Source organism: Salmo trutta, chromosome 31 (genome assembly GCF_901001165.1).
Source record: "Salmo trutta chromosome 31, fSalTru1.1, whole genome shotgun sequence".
Classification (NCBI taxonomy): domain Eukaryota; kingdom Metazoa; phylum Chordata; class Actinopteri; order Salmoniformes; family Salmonidae; genus Salmo; species Salmo trutta.
Genome location: NC_042987.1, coordinates 26,000,815 through 26,021,750, shown reverse-complemented (window position 1 = coordinate 26,021,750; position 20,936 = coordinate 26,000,815). Strand labels below are relative to the sequence as shown.

At 42.7% G+C, this 20,936-nt stretch overlaps 1 protein-coding gene across 1 annotated transcript in view; it reads right to left on the bottom strand.

Moving 5' to 3' along the window:
• Positions 1-4,131: 4,131 nt before the first annotated feature.
• Positions 4,132-20,936, bottom strand: part of LOC115169830 (neuropilin-1a) — a 74,890-nt gene continuing 58,085 nt past the window's right edge. Inside the window, exons 14-18 of the mRNA XM_029725838.1 lie at positions 19,967-20,113; positions 19,431-19,777; positions 18,686-18,779; positions 9,157-9,210; positions 4,132-8,833 (exon numbers count right to left, since the gene is read on the bottom strand). Of these exons, the coding sequence (XP_029581698.1) occupies positions 8,544-8,833; positions 9,157-9,210; positions 18,686-18,779; positions 19,431-19,777; positions 19,967-20,113 (932 nt within the window). The 3' untranslated portion in view covers positions 4,132-8,543. The remainder of the gene's footprint in view (positions 8,834-9,156; positions 9,211-18,685; positions 18,780-19,430; positions 19,778-19,966; positions 20,114-20,936) is intronic.

Here is a 20,936-nt window from a genome sequence, read left to right as displayed (position 1 = left end):
TGTAAATGGACAGTTGTGCGATATACAGAGCATTCGGAAAGTAGTCAGACTGCTTCCCTTTTTCCGCATTTTGTTACGTCACAGCCTTATTCTAAAATTGATTAAATATTACACACAATACCCCATAAGGACATTTATTTATTTTTTTGCTAATTTATATATAAATAAACCCATACAGAAATACCTTATTTACATAAGTATTCAGACCCTTTCTATGAGACTCGAAATTGAGCTCAGGTGCATCCTGTTTCCATTGATCATCAATGAGATGTTTCTACAACTTGATTGGAGTCCGACTGTGGTAAATTCAATTGATTGGACATGATTTGGAAAGGCACACACCTGTCTATATAAGGTCTCACAGTTGACAATGCATGTCAGAGCAAAAACCAAGCCATGAGGTCGAAGGAATTGTCCATTGAGCTCCGAGACAGGATTGTGTCGAGGCACAGATCTGGGGAAGGGTACCAAAAAATGTCTGCAGCATAGAAGGTCCCCAAGAACAGGGTGGCCTCCATCATTCTTAAATGGAAGAAGTTTGGAATCACCAAGATTCTTCCTAGAGCTGGCCACCCGGCTGAACTGAGAAATCGGGGGAGAGGGTACTTGGTCAGGGAGGTAACCAAGAACCTGATGGTCACTCCAACAGAGCTCCAGAGTTTCTCTGTGGAGATGGGAGAACCATCCAGAAGGACAACCATCTCTGTAGCACTCCACCAATCAGGCCTTTATGGTAGAATGGACAGACGGAAGCCATTCCTCAGTAAAAGGCACATGACAGCCCGCTTGGAGTTTGCTAAAAGGCACCTGAAGGACTCTCAGACCATAAGAAACAAGATTCTCTGGTCTGAATGCCAAGCGTCATGTCTGGAGGAACCCTGGAACCCGCCCTACGGTGAAGCACGTTGGTGGCAGCATCATGTTGTGGGGAAGTTTTTGAGCTGCAAGGACTGGGAGACAGGATCGAGGGATAAATGAATGGAGCAAAGTACAGAGAGATCCTTGATGAAAACCTGCTCCAGAGAGATACAGACCTCAGACTGGGGCAAAGGTTCACCTTCCAACAGGACAATGACCCTAAGCACACAGCCAAGACAACGCAGGAGCGGCTTCAGGACAAGTCTCTGAACGTCCTTGAGTGGCCCAGCCAGAGCCCGAACTTGAACCCTAATCAAACATCTCTGGAGAGACCTGAAAATAGCTGCGCAGCGACGCTCTCCATCCAACCTGACAGAGCTTGAGAGGATCTGCAGAGAAGAATGGGAGAAACTCCCCAAATACAGGTGTGCCAAGCTTGTAGCATCATACCCAAGAAGAATCGAGGCCTTAATCGCTGCTAAAGGTGCTTCAACAAAGTACTGAGTAAAGGGTATGTAAATGTGATTTCAGTTTTTTATTTTAAAATACATTTGCAAAAATCTCTAAAAACCTGTTTTGCTTTGTCACTATGGGGTATAGTGTATAGATTGATGAGGGGAAAAAAACAAAAAAACAGGTTGTAACATAACAAAATGTGGAAAAACTAAAAAAGGGGTCTGATTACTTTCCGAATACACTGTAGATTGCAAAATAGTTGTGAAGAGATTTCAACGTACCAGTTCATGGTGTATGGTTTATGAACTGATACACAAAACGACGCTGGACTCAAAACTTTGAGTTTTTCCAATTTCAATTATTATACAAAATTATTGCAACCAATAGAATGTTATATACAGTTGAAGTCGGAAGTTTACATACACCTTAGACAAATACATTTAAACTATGTTTTCACAATTCCTGACATTTAATCCTAGTAAATATTCCCTGTTTTAGGTCAGTTAGGATCACCAGTTTATTTTAAGAATGTGAAATGTCAGAATAATAGCAGAGAGAATGATTTATTCCATCTTTTATTTCTTTCATCACATTCCCAGTGGGTCAGAAGTTTACATACACTCAATTAGTATTTGGTAGCATTGCCTTTAAATCGTTTAACTTGGGTCAAACGTTTCGGGTAGCCTTCCACAAGCTTCCCACAATAAGTTGGGTGAATGTGGCCCATTCCTCCTGACAGAGGTGGTGTAACTGAGTCAGGTTTGTAGGCCTCCTTGCTCGCACACACTTTTTCAGTTCTGCCCACAAATTTTCTATAGGACTGAGGTTAGGGCTTTGTAATGGCCACTCCAATACCTTGACTTTGTTGTCCTTAAGCCATTTTGCCACAACTTTGGAAGTATGCTTGTCCATTTGGAAGACCTATTTGCGACCAAGCTTTAACTTCCTGACTGATGTCTTGAGATGTTGCTTCAATATATCCACATAATTTTCCTTCCTCATTTTGCCATCTATTTTGTGATGTGCACCAGTCCCTCCTGCAGCAAAGCACCCCCACAACATGATGCTGCCACCCCCGTGCTTCACGGTTGGGATGGTGTTCTTCAGCTTGCAAGCCTCCCCCTATTTCCTCCTAACATAACGATGGTCATTATGGCCAAACAGTTCTATTATTGTTTCATCAGACCAGAGGACATTTCTCCAAAAACTACAATCTTTGTCCCCATGTGCAGTTGCAAACCGTAGTCTGGCTTTTTAATGGCGGTTCTGGAGCAGTGGTTTCTTCCTTTCTGAGTGGGCTTTCAGGTTATGTCGATATAGGACTTGTTTTACTATGGATATAGATACTTTTGTACCTGTTTCCTCCAGCATCTTCACAAGGTCCTTTGCTGTTGTTCTGGGATTGATTTGCACTTTTCGCACCAAAGTACGTTCATCTCTAGGAGACAGAACGAGGCTGCGTGGTCCCATGGTGTTTATACTTGCGTACTATTGTTTGTACAGATGAATGTGGTACCTTCAGGTATTTGGAAATTGCTCCCAAAGATGAACCAGACTTGTGGAGGTCTACCATTTTTCTGAGGTCTTGGTTGATTTCTTTTGATTTTCCACTGATGTCCAGCAAAGAAGCAGTGAGTTGGAAGGTAGGCCTTGAAATACATCCACAGGTACACCTCCAATTGACTCAAATGATATCAATTATCTTATCAGAAGCTTCTAAAGCCATGACATAATTTTCTGGAATTTTCCAAGCTGTTTAAAGGCACTGTCAGCTTAGTGTATGTAAAATTCTGACCCACTGGAATTGTGATACAGTGAATTATATGTGAAATAATCTGTCTGTAAACAATTGTTGGAAAAATTACTTGTGTCATGCACAAAGTAGATCCCTAACCGACTTGCCAAAACTATACGTTGTTAACAAGAAATTTGTGGAGTGGTTAAAAAACGAGTTTTAATGACTCCAACATAAGTGTTTGTAAACTTCCGACTTGTATATAGGGGATACAACCATCCCAGCTCTGCAGATTTTGCTGGGAAGAGACAGAATCATTACATCGTTTTGGTACTGTCCATATGTAGCTTGTTTTTGGTCACAGGTTCAGGAATGGCTGAAGAATTGTAACATTTACCTGGAGCTAACTCTGCAAATAGTACTGCTGGGTGATTATAAAAGTCATAGTCAATCGATCAATAATGTAATACTCTTAGCAAAAATGTTTATCTTTAATTTACAATATGTTGAATCTATGAGAAAAGAAAGGTTCAGAACTTTTGAGAAACATCACAGCACAGTTGAAAAATATATGGCAAATAGAATTTGGGTAGTTCAAGGACAGCACATTTCTAATTTGGGTCTTGAGCTGAAAAAGCTTAAGAACCTCTGGTCTATGGTGATATTAAGAATAGCTCTATGTCTGATAGCTCTATGGTGATGGTGTTTTTATCAGGACATTTCACTCTAACCACACACGTCTTCTTTGCACATTGGTACAGTATCTCTACCCGTAAACAACTATACTTTACAGGAACTGAGCTGTGCTGGTAATTCACTGTATTTGATAATGTAACACCCTAATAACTGTATGTGTGAGAAACTGTAACACACTGACAATGCACTAGATTACTTGATTTGTTGCTATTGATTTGGAGTGGCCCGTCACGTGCAGTTGCCATACAAAGCATTCTATACAACACCGCCCTCCAGTGTTCAATGTGGATATGACAAAGGACTCATTAAAAGGGTACAGCTCTGGGTATATGATTGGGCAAATACACAATTATCACTTTCTGAACCAAAACAATTTGAAATAATTAATCTTATTCAAACATTTATTTGATCCAATTCTTTGGAATGTAGTAGTCATTGATCAGAGTCAGAAACAACATAGACAGATGGGTCTTGAAGCTGACCAGGGAGTCAAATGGCACCCTATTCCCTACATCGTGCACTACTTTTTACCAGAGCCCTATGGGTGCACTATATAGGGAATAGGGACATTTGGGATGGAGTCCAAGTAAAGAAACATTACTTGAGTCATTAAGGCCTCAACTGCTTACTTCTTTTTTTCTTTTTTTTATCTGGGACGGCAAATTACAGAAGCAGTATTGAAAATCAAACATTTTGTAGAAAAAAAATGGCACAGACATTTGTGACAGTACAAAAAAACACAAGGTGATATAACATACCAAGTAAAACATTACGTAAGTAAAGAGACATGTATAGCTTTTTCAATAATGAAAAACATCTCCATAATTGTACATTTCAGAACTATATCATCTGAAAGCATATAAAAGAGTTATCTGTAACACTGTCTTATCCTTCTTTTGCTTTCTCTCTTTTTTCACAAGTCAATATCATAAACAACACAAAGATCTTTTAAATATATCAGTGCAACATTGTTTTCACATCTAGTGCTGCAGAATCCTTTCCTATTGACGAAGACAACACCAAAGCATTATGCCTTTACAAGTGGTGGAACCATAGAAATAGAATGACTCATTTTAATTCCAATCATTCTAATCCTATGGAATGTGGAAAACTGTTATGAGCTCGAAGCAGAACTATGAAACATCTGTTTAACTAGCTACCCCGCCTGAAGAAAACATGAAAGAATCTCAACATAGAAGCTCATAGACCCTGGCGGAAGGAACAAACAGTATGGCTACATCACATCCATTGATTAAACCTTGGATCTATGTCTTCGCCATTTTATACAGTACTTTGTTTTGTCTGAACTCTTCACATTAACATTCAATACAGACAAAAAGGAGAGCAAAGAGGATGTAGGCTACAGTACATGAAAACAGCATGACGTCATAAGAGTCTCTTTCATTCTATCAAGGGCCATCATTCCACCACAGACATGTAGGGCCGGTTTCCCAGACATAGATTAAGCCTAGTCCAGGACATAAAAGCATTCTCAACGAGATTCTGAATCTATGTCTGAGAAACTGGCCCATAATGTCCCAGGTATTGTCATAGCACTGTGATAGCATTTTCTTCGTAGAGATGCTTCAGCTGCCCAGTCTGTTGTCTGTCTACATCCCAAATACTACCACAGTACACGACTTTTATATAGCCCATAGGGCTCTGGTCAAAAGTAGTGCACTCTAGGGAATATGGTTCAATTTCAGACACAGCAGATGGCTTCTTCACTCTCTCCTTGTTAGGCCTTTGTCGCCAATTGTTGCCCCTATTAATAAGGCTCAGTACTGATGATCATGGCTGAATCTGAACATCTCTCAAAAGGCCATAACCATTGGCTATAATAACCCTCATTTCCCAGGCAGCATTGGGAGAGCACCAATGGAACATAATAACAACACAAAATGTCTGTTACATACATGATGACAGCCAGATAACATTGCCTATGATACATAAACCACAAAGAAAGGATACTGCAGCATTTTGTCTCTTTTTATAAAGGCGCTCAAATATATTAAAACCTATGTACAATAAGTTGGATGTGTCATGTGCTATGGAGGGATGGCATGGAATCCTGCCAATCTGACCCTACTCTACCAACCTAACGTACTGCTATGATCAGAATCAGACTCTACCAGCCGATGCCTAACGTACTGCTATGATCAGAATCAGACTCTACCAGCCGATGCCTAACGTACTGCTATGATCAGAATCAGACTCTACCAGTCGATGCCTAACGTACTGCTATGATCAGAATCAGACTCTACCAGCCGATGCCTAACGTACTGCTATGATCAGAATCAGACTCTACCAGCCGATGCCTAACGTACTGCTATGATCAGAATCAGACTCTACCAGCCGATGCCTAACATACTGCTATGATCAGAATCAGACTCTACCAGTCGATGCCTAACGTACTGCTATGATCAGAACAGAATCAGACTAAAATCAAATCAGCACAGAATCAGACTACCAGCCAATACCTAACGTACTGCCATGATCAGCACAGAATCAGACTACCAGCCAATACCTAACGTACTGCCATGATCAGAACAGAATCAGACTACCAGCCAATACCTAACGTACTGCCATGATCAGAACAGAATCAGACTACCAGCCAATACCTAACGTACTGCCATGATCAGCACAGAATCAGACTACCAGCCAATACCTAATGTACTGCCATGATCAGAACAGAATCAGACTACCAGCTGATGCCTACGTACTGCCATGATCAGAACAGAATCAGACTACCAGCCAATACCTAACGTACTGCCATGATCAGCACAGAATCAGACTACCAGCCAATACCTAACGTACTGCCATGATCAGAACAGAATCAGACTACCAGCCAATACCTAACGTACTGCCATGATCAGAACAGAATCAGACTACCAGCCGATACCTAACGTACTGCCATGATCAGAACAGAATCAGACTACCAGCCAATACCTAACGTACTGCCATGATCAGAACAGAATCAGACTACCAGCCAATACCTAACGTACTGCCATGATCAGAACAGAATCAGACTACCAGCCAATACCTAACGTACTGGTATGACCAAAACAGAATCAGACTACCAGCCGATACCTAACGTACTGCCATGATCAGAACAGAATCAGACTACCAGCCGATGCCTAACGTACTGGTAGGACCAGAACAGAATCAGACTACCAGCCAATACCTAACGTACTGCCATGATCAGAACAGAATCAGACTACCAGCCAATACCTAACATACTGCCATGATCAGAACAGAATCAGACTACCAGCCGATACCTAACGTACTGGTAGGACCAAAACAGAATCAGACTACCAGCCAATACCTAACGTACTGCCATGATCAGAACAGAATCAGACTACCAGCCAATACCTAACGTACTGGTATGACCAAAACAGAATCAGACTACCAGCCGATACCTAACGTACTGCCATGATCAGAACAGAATCAGACTACCAGCCGATGCCTAACGTACTGGTAGGACCAGAACAGAATCAGACTACCAGCCAATACCTAACGTACTGCCATGATCAGAACAGAATCAGACTACCAGCCAATACCTAACGTACTGCCATGATCAGAACAGAATCAGACTACCAGCCGATACCTAACGTACTGGTAGGACCAAAACAGAATCAGACTACCAGCCGATACCTAACGTACTGCCATGACCAGAACAGAATCAGACTACCAGCCGATGCCTACGTACTGGTATGACCAAAACAGAATCAGGCTACCAGCCGATGCCTAACGTACTGGTAGGACCAAAACAGAATCAGACTACCAGCCGATGCCTAACATACTGGTATGACCAAAACAGAATCAGACTACCAGCCGATACCTAACGTACTGCCATGACCAAAACAGAATCAGACTACCAGCCGATACCTAACGTACTGGTAGGACCAAAACAGAATCAGACTACCAGCCGATACCTAACGTACTGCCATGACCAGAACAGAATCAGACTACCAGCCGATGCCTACGTACTGGTATGACCAAAACAGAATCAGGCTACCAGCCGATGCCTAACGTACTGGTAGGACCAAAACAGAATCAGACTACCAGCCGATGCCTAACGTACTGGTAGGACCAGAACAGAATCAGTGGAGAAAAGGCAACAGAAACTTTCAAAAAGGCACTGTGGAACTAGACACAGGTCTAGGGCCAGGGCAAGCACCCTCTGGATGCATACACACATGCACGCACATACACTTGCTCACGCACGCACATGCATGCGTACATGCACGCACACACACAAACAAGATGCACAAATCGATGCAGACATACAAACTGATAACATGGCCAGCAGAAGAGCCACGCGTCAGGATAGTGAATATATACGTTTTTATGCTCTTTCTGTGAAATAATAATGACCTCTGATGAAAAATAAAATATCCTATCCTTCCAGAAGAAAAATAACAAAAACATGATAAATACTTCCATCTCAATTGGTCTCATCACCAGCATCTGATTACAGAAAAACAAAGCACGTCGCAAAACAAACAACCAAAAAAACTAAACAAAATAATAATTTTTGCTGTACACGTTTTATTTATACACAGTGCCCACTACGGGTAGGTTCCTTTCACTGCAGCTCCTGAGAATAGCATGGCTCAGTCACAACCTCCCACCATCGCTATAGCCAGCTGCATCCCAAATGCCACCCTATCCCCTCCATAGTGCACTATATAAGGAATAGGATAACACTTGAGTCACAACTCACAACCCTCCGTCCAGTGGTCTAGTTCCTCCAGCTATGAGGCTGCTTGTGTTCTTTTCCCTCAGAGGATGACGCTCACGCCTCTGAGTAGCTGTTCTGTGCATTCAGCTTGCTGTCCTTCTTTAGCTTGACTCCGTCCACCAGCTCAAAGTTATAGTTCTCCAGAGCCGACAAGTTCCTGCTGTCGGACATGTGGCCGTGCGAGCAGGCACAGTAGAGGACAACACCACAGATAGCTCCCAGGAAAACCCCCAGAGCGCTCATAGCGATGATGGTGATGAGAATGGGGTCCAGGGTTTTCAGCATGTTGCCTGGGCCACCCAGCTCGCTATTCTCCACTTCCTCTGGGTAGTAGGGGTCCATCGCTGAAATAGAGATGGAAAAAAACAACTTTAGTAGCCTGGGGTGGTCTAGACTAGCAGTTACTACTGCTGCCTTCAAAGCACACATGTACTGTATGCCAGTGCTGGCATGGGTTTCAATCTGGCCCACGCCCTTCTAACACAGCATCTCTCCTCTTTACTTTCTTGTCCCTCTTCACTTTAGTTGTTAAGGATGGAAGATCCTTAAAAAAAACTTTAACAGCTGGATACATACAGTATATGGCCTAGCATGAGCTCGAATTTAGAATGTTAGAGATTTAAAACAAATATTACAAGCTCAATGAGCAGTGAGGTACTGCACTCACGGTATATGCAGATCTCTGTTGGCTGGGACGTGGGAGCCTCTGGTATATCTGGATCTGGGGGAGAAACAAAGTTGTTCTACATCATAAGCAGGATCAGTATTGTAACAAACTACCATTCTGGTTACCTTCCCAAAGATGTCCAGAAGTCCTGGTTGAAGGATTTCATATTTCCTGCCTGTTCCCTTCCAATAGGATTTGCAACCTTAGCAGAGTCAAGGTGGGCAGTGACTAGGGTTGATGGGTGGGAACCCGGTTACCGAGATTTACAGCCCAAAACCACTCCCTTTTCACGGGAATCCGGTCAATGATAATAAATGATTTATATTTATTATTTATATACAGCATGGCGTGAAATGGAACTGTTCAATTATATGCAATGTTTAAATCTGGCTTCTCTACGGCCTCTGCATGATGAATCATCAATGCTCAGGGTGGGAACAGACAGCCCATCTCACAGCACTCTCTCGCAGTCTTGAGCACTCTCTCCATTAACTCCATCCAAAATAGATGATCCTGTTCTAGATTGATATATATATATTTTTTATTTTAAAATTTTATTTCCCCTTTATTTAACCAGGTAGGCCAGTTGAGAACAAGTTCTCATTTACAACTGCGACCTGGCCAAGATAAAGCAGTGCGACAAAAACAACACAGAGTTACACATGGGATAAACAAACGTACAGTCAATAACACAATAGAAAAATCTATATACAGTGTGTGCAAATGTAGTAAGATTAGGGAGGTAAGGCAATAAATAGGCCATAGTGGCGAAATAATTACAATTTAGCATTAACACTGAAGTGATAGATGTGCAGATGATGATGTGCAGGTAGAGATACTGGGGTGCAAAAGAGCAACAGAAAAATAGCAATATGTTGATGAGGATAGTTGGATGGGCTATTTACAGATGGGCTATGTGCAGGTGCAGTGATTGGTAAGCTGCTCTGACAGCTGATGCTTAAATTTAGTGAGGGAGATATAAGTCTCCAGCTTCAGTGATTTTTGCAGTTCGTTCCAGTCATTGACAGGAGAGAACTGGAAGGAAAGGCGGCCAAATGAGGAGTTGGTAATGGGGATGACCAGTGAAATATACCTGCTGGAGCGCGTGCTACGGGTGGGTGTTGCTATGGTGACCAGTGAGCTGAGATAAGGCAGGACTTTACCTAGCAAAGACTTATAGATGACCTGGAGCCAGTGGGTTTGGCGACGAATATGAAGCGAGGGCCAGCCAACGAGAGCATAGAGGTCTCAGTGGTGGGTAGTATATGGGGCTTTGGTGACAAAACGGATGGCACTGTGATAGACTACATCCGATTTGCTGAGTAGAGTGTTGGAGTCTATTTTGTAAATGACATCGCCAAAGTAAAGTCAGTTTTACGAGGGTATGTTTAGCAGCATGAGTGAAGGAGGCTTAGTCGCGAAATAGGAAGCCGATTCTAGATTTCATTTTGGATTGTAGATGCTTAATGTGAGTCTGGAAGTGCTAGCCGGGCGGGCGGGTGCATTTAAGAGCAGTTGGAGGCCATGGAAGGAGTGTTGTATGGCATTGAAGCTCGTCTGGAGGTTAAGAAGTTTTTAACACAGTGTCTAAAGAAGGGCTAGAAGTATAAAGAATGGTGTTGTCTGCGTAGAGGTGGATCAGAGAATCACCAGCAGCAAGAGCGACATCATTGATATATACAGAGAAAAGAGTCGGCCCGAGAATTGAACCTTGTGGCACCCCCATAGAGACTGCCAGAGGTCCGGACAACAGGCCCTCCGATTTGACACACTGAACTCTATCTGAGAAGTATTTGGTGAACCAGGCGAGGCAATCATTTGAGAAACCAAGGCTGTTGAGTCTGCCGATAAGAATGCGGTGATTGACAGAGTCGAAAGCCTTGGCCAGGTCAATGAAGACGGCTGCACAGTACTGTTTTTTATCGATGGCGGTTATGATATCGTTCAGGACCTTGAGCGTGGCTGAGGTGCACCCATGACCAGCTCTGAAACCAGATTGCATAGCGGAGAAGGTACGGTGGGATTCAAAATGGTCGGTGATCTGTTTGTTAACTTGGCTTTCGAAGATATAAGAAAGGCAGGACAGGAAAGATATAGGTCTGTAACAGTTTGGGTCTTTAGGAATCTCAGACGATACGAAAGAGGTTGAACAGGCTAGTAATAGGGGTTGCAACAATTGCGGCGGCTAATTTTAGAAAGACAGGGTCCAGATTGTCTAGCCCAGCTGATTTGTAGGGGTACAGATTTTGTAGATCTTCCAGAACATCAGCTATCTGAATTTGGGTGAAGGAGAAGCAGGGGGCTTGGGCAAGTTGCTGCGGGGGTTGCAGAGCTTTTGGCCTGGGTAGGTGTAGCCAGGTGGAAAGCATGGCCAGCCGTAGAAAAATGCTTATTTAAATTCTTGATTATCATAGATTTATCGGTGGTGACAGTGTTTCCTAGCCTCAGTGTAGTGGGCAGCTGGGAGGAGGTACTCTTATTCTCCATGGACTTTACAGTGTCCCAAAACTTTTTGGAATTTGTGATACAGGATGCAAATTTGTGTTTGAAAAAGCAAGCCTTTGCTTCCTAACTGACTGGGTATATTGGTTCCTAACTTCCCTGAAAAGTTGCATATCGCGGGGGCTATTCAATGCTAATGCAGTACGCCACAAGATGTTTTTGTATTGGTCAAGGGCAGTCAAGTCTGGAGTGAACCAAGGGCTATACAGTTCAAGTCCGAAGTTTACATACTTAGGTAGAAACCTTTTTAATCATTCCAGAAATTTCTTGTTATCAAACTATAGTTTTGGCAAGTCGGTTAGGACATCTACTTTGTGCATGACACAAGTAATTTTTCCAACAATTGTTTACAGACAGATTATTTCACTTATAATTCACTGTATCACAATTCCAGTGGATCAGAAGTTTACATACACTAAGTTGACTGTGCCTTTAAACAGCTTGGAAAATTCCAGAAAATGATGGCTTTAGAAGCTTCTGATAGGCTAATTGACATAATTTGAGTCAATTGGAGGTGTACCTGTGGATGTATTTCAAGGCCTACCTTCAAACTCAGTGCCTCTTTGCTTGACATCAGTGGAAAATAAAAATAAATCAGCCAAGACCTCATAAAAAACATTGTAGACCACCACAAGTCTGGTTCATCCTTGAAACAATTTCCAAACGCCTGAAGGTACCACGTTCACCTGTACAAACAATAGTACGCAAGTATAAACACCATGGGACCACGCAGCCGTCACACCGCTCAGGAAGGAGATACGTTCTGTCTCCTTGAGATGAACGTACTTTGGTGCGAAAAGTGCAAATCAATCCCAGAACAACAGCAAAGGACCTTGTGAAGATTCTGGAGGAAACAGGTACAAAAGTATCTATATCCACAGTCAAACGAGTCCAATATCAACATAACTTGAAAGGCCGCTCTGCAAGGAAGAAGCCACTGCTCCAAAATTGCCATAAAAAAGCCAGACTACGGTTTGCTACTGCACATGGAGACAAAGATCATACTTTTGGAGAAATGTCCTCTGGTCTGGTGAAACAAAAATATAACCTTTGGGCCATAATGACCATCGTTATGTTTGGAGGAAATAGGGGGAGGCTTGCAAGCCGAAGAACACTATCACAACCGTGAAGAACGGGGGTGGCAGCATCATGTTGTGGGGGTGCTTTGCTGCAGGAGGGACTGGTGCACTTCACAAAATAGATGGCATCATGAGGAAGGAAAATTATGTGGATATATTGAAGCAACATCTCAAGACATCAGTCAGGAAGTTAAAGCTTGGTCGCCAATGGGTCTTCCAAATGCACAATGACCCCAAGCATTCTTCCAAAGTTGTGGCAAAATTGCTTAAGGACAACAAAGTCAAGGTATTGGAGTGGCCATCACAAAGCCCTGACCTCAGTCCTATAGAAAATGTGTGGGCAGAACTGAAAAAGTATGTGCGAGCACGAAGGCCTACAAACTTGACTCAATTACACCAGCTCTGTCAGGAGGAATGGGCCAAAATTCACCCAACTTATTGTGGGAAGCTTGTGGAAGGCTACCCGAAATGTTTGACCCAAGTTAAACAATTTAAAGGCAATGCTACCAAATACTAACTGAGTGTATGTAAACTTCTGACCCACTGGGAATGTGATGAAAAAAAGCGGAAATAAATCACTCTTACTATTATTCTGACATTTCACATTCTTAAAATAAAGTGGTGACCCTAACTGACCTAAGACAAGGAATTTTACTAGGATTAAATGTCAGGAATTGTGAAAAACTGAGTTTAAATGTATTTGACTAAGGTGTATGTAAACTTCCGACTTCAACTGTGTCTGTTCTTAGTTCTACATTTTTTTTAATGGGGCATGCTTATTTAAGATGGAGAGGAAAGCACTTTTAAAGAATAACCAGGCATCCTCTACTGACGGGATGAGGTCAATATCCTTCCAGGATACCCGGGATAGGTCGATTAGAAAGGCCTGCTCGCTGAAGTGTTTTCGGGAGCGTTTGACAGTGATGAGGGGTGGTCGTTTGACCGCGGACCCATTCCGGACGCAGGCAATGAGGTAGTGATCGCTGAGATCCTGGTTGAAGACAGCAGTGGTGTATTTGGAGGGCAAGTTGGTCTGGATGATGTCTATGAGGGTGCCTGTGTTTACGGATTTAGGGTTGTACCTGGTAGGTTCCTTGATAATTTGTGTGAGATTGAGGGCATCTAGCTTAGATTGTAGGATGCCCGGGTTGTTAAGCATATCCCAGTTTAGGTCACCTAACAGTACAAACTCTGAAGATAGATGGGGGGCAATCAATTCACATATGGTGTCCTGGGCACAGCTGGGGGCTGAAGAGGGTCTATAACAAGCGGCAACAGTGAGGGACTTATTTCTGGAAAGGATTCAGACACGGCTAGGACATCCGGGTTTGTGGAGTTTGCTAAAGCAGTGAATAAAACAAACTTAGGGAGGAGGCTTCTGATGTTAACATGCATGAAACCAAGGCTTTTACGGTTACAGAAGTCAACAAATGAGAGCGCCTGGAGAATAGGTGTGGTACTGGGGGCTACAGGGCCTGGGTTAACCTCTACATCACCAGAGGAACAGAGGGGGAGTAGGATAAGGATACGGCTAAAGGCTATAAGAACTGGTCGTCTAGTGCGTTGGGAACAGAGAATAAAAGGAGCAGATTTCTGGGTGTGGTAGAATAGATTCAGGGCATAATGTAAAGACAATGGTATTGTAGGATGTGTGTACAGTGGAGGTAAACCTAGGCGTTGAGTGACGATGAGAGAGGTTTCGTCTCTGGAGGCACCAATTAAGGCAGGTGAGGTCTCCACATGTGTGGGGGGTGGAACAAAAGAGCAATCTAAGGCATATTGAGCAGGACTGGGGGCTCTACAGTGAAATAAATTAATTAGAACTAGCCGAGACAGCAGTAGACAAGGCATATTGACATTAGAGAGAGGCATAAAGCAATCACAGGTGTTGATCGGGAGAGCTAAGACAACAACGGGTAAATGGCGATGAATGGGTAGAGTGGGTCAGTTAGGTACATACAGGACCTGAGTTCGAGGCTGGGACCGACAGATAAACAAAATGAGGTACCGTGTTATTGCAACAGTCCAGGGGGCATCAGCTGTGTAGCCGAGTGATCATAGGGTCCAATGAGCAGCAGTAGGTGAGTCAGGGAGCCGTTCGGTAGTCACTACTACGCTAGGTGAGCGGGAGACACGGCGTTCAGAAAGCTAGCAGGCCGGGGCTAGCAGATGGGTCGTCAGCGACATCGCAACAGAAAAGCCTGTTGAGACTACATCGGACGATTACGTCGGCAGACCAGCCGTGATGGATCGGCGGGGCTACGTGTCGACAATAAAGGGTCCAGGCCAATTGGCAAAAGAGGAATTGTAGTCCAAGAATTAGCTGGTATATGGGCCTAGCTTGAGGCTAACTAAAGGCTAATTGGTGTTAGCTAACAGAAGCCACTCGGTTGCAGTTAGCAAGCTGCGATGATATATAGCCCTATATATATATTGATGTCCTATCCTACCTTTTTTCAATGCAGTATTAGCCTTATATTTAGCTAATTCATGATGGGTTATGCATAATAAGTTTCTAATTTATAGCCTCTGTCACTTGCACAATATGCACGCACCTGTGCTCCGCTGGCTTAAAAAAAATGCTCTTAAAAAAATGCTCCTTTGCTCTTAGAGTCCCATGCAGGAAAAGCTAGACTAGAATAGCTTGCTGGACATATTTTTCTTTTGCATTTCTTATTCCAATAGACTATTTGAAGATGGACTCAAGCATAGCCACAGGAAGTAGGGGTGCTGAAACACCCCCTGTAAAATCCAAATATATTTTAATTTGAAAATAATATTTTTTCACAAAAGTATTGCATGGGCCTTTTTTAGAATTAGCGGACCAAATATAGATTTCTGTAGCCCAGGCAAAAGCAAAAGAATTCAGCACCTCCGCTTTGTCAAAAAATGTAGTTGTATAATTAAAGAACAGTATCTTGCAGGATTCAATAGTTGGAATTGTAAGAGTTGTTGCCCTGTCCCTTTCTCTGTGATTGTCTTTATAATGGAATCCAGAAAGAACAAAACCCTGTTCTTCAGCATTTATATCAAAAGGTGCAAAGTTATGGGCAAAGACAAAACAGCCACATCAAAATAAATATTTTTCTTGATCAAATAGCATGGAAAACAACCCCTTTTTGTGCAATATTAATTTACCATCCCTACTAAACCACTTACTGTTAATGTTACTGTATTGTACATAGGCTGGTCATCTATGTCTGTACCTGTAGACTTTCCATCACCATGAAGAAAAACAATGCACACTACAGTAATTGAGTACATTGAGACATCAAGTGGTTTGTGACGATGTGGCTCAGTTGCACTTGCAATGCTAGGGTTGTGGGTTTGATTCCCACGGGGTACCAGTACAAGAAAGTATGAAAATGTATTCATTCACTATTTTAAGTTGCTCTGGATAAGAGTATCTACTAAAATGGAAAATGAATGAATAGACCATTTCAGTTCACGCAGAAATAAGTTGCATTTAAAAAGTATTTCAGGAAACTGGAAAACATACTGTATATCAAGCAAGTATTTTTATATTCCACAAGTATTATCAGATTAACTGTTTTGCACAGATAATTATCAGACTCAAGTTACAAATCCTGGTAAACACTCTTTTCACAAAAGTAGTGCACACTAGTCCTGTATTAGCGGACTCATATAGACGTCTTCGGAGCTGCATATTTGTTTTTCTGCTTCCTCCACGGCAATAAAATCACAGCACCCCCACCCCAAACTACTTCCCGCGGCTATGAACTCAAGCTCTTATTTGCTGAATGTTAAATAGCCTACAGCAGCCAACAGAACTCACAGGTAGTTTGAAAGAAGAGCGAACACGCGATGGCGGTAGGCTGAAGCAGTTATTTATTCAGACCCATAACAATTCAATCTTTATGAAGAGAAGTGACAGCCTTATGCATCTAATTCTAGTCATATATTATTCAAGCATGTCATTAGAATGATGAAGATAAGGACAAAACTTGTTTCATTTAACTGTTGAAAGTGAGGAAGGAATGAAGCAACAATAGAGAGAGAAAGAGGACGTAATACCCCATAATGACAAAGCAAAAACAGGTTTAGAAATTTTTGCTAATTTATTAAATATTAAAAACTGAAAAATAACATTTACATAAGTATTCAGACCCTTTACTCTGTACTTTGTTGAAGCACCTTTGGCAGCGATTACAACATTGATTCATTATGGGTATGACACTAAAAGCTTGGCACTCCTGTATTTTTTTGAGTTTTTCCCATTCTTCTCTGCAGATCCTCTCAAGCTCTGTTAGGTTGGATGGAGAGCGTTGCTGCACAGCTATTTTCAGGTCTTGCTACAGAGATGTTCGATCGGTATCAAGTCCGAGCTCTGGCTGGGCCACTCAAGGACATTCAGAGACTTGTCCCGAAGCTACTCCTGCATTGTCTTGGCTGTGTGCTTAGGGTTGTTGTCCTGTTGGAAGGTGAACCTTAGTCCCAGTCTGAGGTCCTGAGTGCTCTGGAGCAGGTTTTCATCAAGGATCTCTCTGTACTTGGCGCTGTTCAACTTTGCCTCGATCCTGACTAGTCTCCCAGTCCTTGCCGCTGAAAAACATCTTCACAACATGATGCTGCCACCACCATGCGTCACTGTAGGGATGGTGCCAGGGTTCCTCCAGACGTGACGCTTGGCATTCAGGCCAAAGAGTTCAATCTTGGTTTCATCAGATCAGAGAATCTTGTTTCTCATGGTCTGAGAGTCTTTAGGTGCCTTTTGGCAAACTCCAAGTGGGCTGTCATGTGCCTTTTACTGAGGAGTGGTTTCCGTCTGGCCACTCTACCATTAAGGCCCGATTGGCCTGAGTGCTGCAGAGATGGTTGTCCTTCTGGAAGGTTCTCCCATGTCCACAGAGGAACTCTAGAGCTCTGTCAGAGTGACCATCGGGTTCTTGGTCACCTCCCTTGCTCAGTTTGTTCGGGTGGCCAGCTCTAGGAAGAGTCTTGGTGGTTCCAAACTTCTTCCATTTAAGAATGATGGAGGCCACTATGTTCTTGGGGACCTTCTATGCTGCAGACATTTTTTGGTACCCTTCCCCAGATCTGTGCCTCGACACAATGCTGTTTCGGCGCTCTACGGACAATTATTTCGACCTCATGGCTTGGTTTTTGCTCTGACATGCACTATCAACTATGGGACCTTATATAGACAGGTGTGTGCCTTTCCAAATCATATCCAATCAATTGAATTTACCACAGTCGGAATCCAATCAAGTTGTAGAAACATCTCAAGGATGATCAATGGAAACAGGATGCACCTGTGCTGAATTTCAAATCTGGAAATAAGGTATTTCATTTTTTTTAAATAAATAACTTTGCAAAAATGTATAAAAAACAGTTTTCGCTTTGTCCTTATGGGGTATCGTGTGTAATATTTTATCTATTTTAAAATAAGGCTGTAACGTAACAAAATGTCCTTAAATTAAACTGGTATACTTTTTTTATATATACATTTTCAAAAATGTCTAAAAACCTGTTTTTGCTTTGTCATTATGGGGTATTGTGTCTAGATTGCTGAGGTATTTTATTATATTTAATCAATTTTAGAATAAGGCTGTAATGTAACAAAATGGGGGAAAAGTCAAGGGGTCTGAATACTTTCCGAAGGCACTGTATGCCTATTGAAAATTGCTCTATTGGATAACGGCGCAATCATTTGGGCTTTTTTGGGCTTGGTCTCATTAAATGTCTTTAATGTAGGGCTCATAAAATGCATTTAATGTATGACTCATCAGGCTCAGGTAGCATCAGGGTTGATTTTTTTTGTTCAAAGCTCTAATCAAATTCAGACATAGGCCTATTTAAATTCTTTTGAATGGCACTTCCGGTTTTGGCAGGAAATACCGGGTTACCCGGGAAAAAAGTTATTTATTCTCAGGATTGAACATTTGCAAAATACCAGGAAAATATTCAACACTAGCAGTGACACTTACCCTTACACTCCTCTGGTGTGAGTCCATCCAGGATCTTTATATTGTCCAGCGCGATGTGTCCTGTGCTCCTGTCTCCCACTCCCTCAATCACCACCTAGGAACAACAACACAAACACACAGGTGAAATACTGCTATATAGTGTATTACTTTTGACTAGGGCCTGTATTGTGCATTACTTCTGACCAGGGACCATGCTGCTCTGGTCAAAAGTAGCACACTACTGTACATAGGAAATAGGGTGTCATTTGGAACGTAACCTAGGTCTAAGAGGCTCATAACCTAGGTCTAAGAAGCTCGTAACCTAGGCCGAAGAGGCCCGTAACCTACAGATGTAAGATCATAATTTGATCACCCTGTTGCAGGAGACATTTCCTGCAATGCAGGACATTTAAAACTTGTAGTGTATTTGAGGTTTAAAAAGGTTTCTGTAATTTCCACTTTAAAGTTTCAGACAAGATTTTACCATATGAAAAAAATATATAAACCCCCCAGAAAATGTCCATTAACTTGGATGCCTGATGAAGACCTAAGGGTCAAAACATTGTGTAAATAGAATCACCTGGGAGCATGAACAGCATTGTGCAGCGTTTTCCTTTTTTTATTGTATGTTTTATTAATTATATTACACATAATAATTCACATTTCCTGTTGCTGCAGGATTTTTTTCTTGCTGGAGCAAACTGGCTCAAATTAAGATCCTACATCTGTATTTTGAAGAGACTCGTAACCTAGCCTAGTGCTTTACCTCATAGGGTATGCTGGAGTGGGGCACCAACAGTCGTCCCTCCCTCCATCTGCTGCCCTGGTGTCCACTGACGGTCCAGAGTAGTGCCTCCGCCCGCCCCTCCTCTGTCTGTCTCCTCTGTTTGATGTGCAGGGTGCCAGCGTGCTCCCCGAAAATGTGGTACCAGAAGGACACACACAGGTTGGTGTCTGGGGCGGTGACAGGCAGGCTGGCTAGGCGTGCCACCCTCTCCTCCATCCTCTCCTCCACCTCCTCTACCTCTGTCTCCCCCTCCTCCTGCTCATCCTCCTCCTCTTCCATTTCGGTCTCAGCAGCCAGCTGCATGTAGATGAAGTTCCCTGGAACTCCTGTAGAGGGGAGTAAGAGACAAGCTAAGAGACAAGCAAAGTATTTTCTGAGTCCATGTTCATTGTGTTAGTCCATATTTACTACTGTGAGTGTGTGTGTGTGTGTGTGTGTGTGTGTGTGTGTGTGTGTGTGTGTGTGTGTGTGTGTGTGTGTGTGTGTGCACTCTGTTCTCTTCTCCTCCCACCCACCTGTGTGGTCCAGGTTGGGCCCTTTGTGGACGGTGGGGGCCCCGCTGGTCTGAATCATCCACTCAGCACCAGTGTCCTTCTCCAGTGTCCAGCCACAGAACGACGGGTTGCCCGCCCAGCCAAAGTCACAAGCAAACCACAGGTACTCTGGAAAAGAGGTCAACCTTGTAAGTAACCACGCTCGTTTCCTCTGGCTGAGTGCAACTATTCTACACAATGTGAAAAGAGAGTGAGGTAAGGAAGTGAAAACATGTCATTTCTAATTTCCTAATAACAATTTAAACTTCCACTACCATAAAAATACTTTCGGACTGCTGAAGAAAGCACACAATTTTTCTTAAGAAAAATTACAATTTCTAGTTTCCTTACAGTCTCTTGAAGGCACTCAAACTTAGATACAGTATTTCATATTTGACTAAAGAAAGATTCACAGATCCAACACGTGTTTAGTACCAGGAGAAGGAGGAGTGAAGCGACCTTCCAGAGAGAAGGGAGGAGTGAAGGAACCTTCCAGAGAGAAGGAAGAGTGAAGGGACCTTCCAGAGAGAAGGGAGGAGTGCCATCAGAACAGAACAGCGATGAAGACCAAACCATTTCCAGACCGTACACTACGAGACAGAAACCCGTTTTCCATCCCCACTATGCCAGCTCTGCACAGTAACCCTGTGGGCCCTGGGCAAAAGTAGTGCACTATAAAGGGAATAGGGTGCTATTTGGGGCAAAACATTACACGGTGGCAGTGATTAACCAACACATCCAAATGAATGCTACTGCTATGAAAACAAAGAGTGTTTGTTTAGTTCTCAGACGTTGCTGTAGCAGTCAGAGAATAAATAACTGTTGTTTGGCCCTCTGGTTGTTGACATATGACCCCTTTACTCAGTTCATTGAGACCCAATGTTCCTGTTTCTCTAGTTCAGTTTTTTCCATCTCAAAGCCAAAGACTGGTTGCTGGTCAACAGTTATGCAC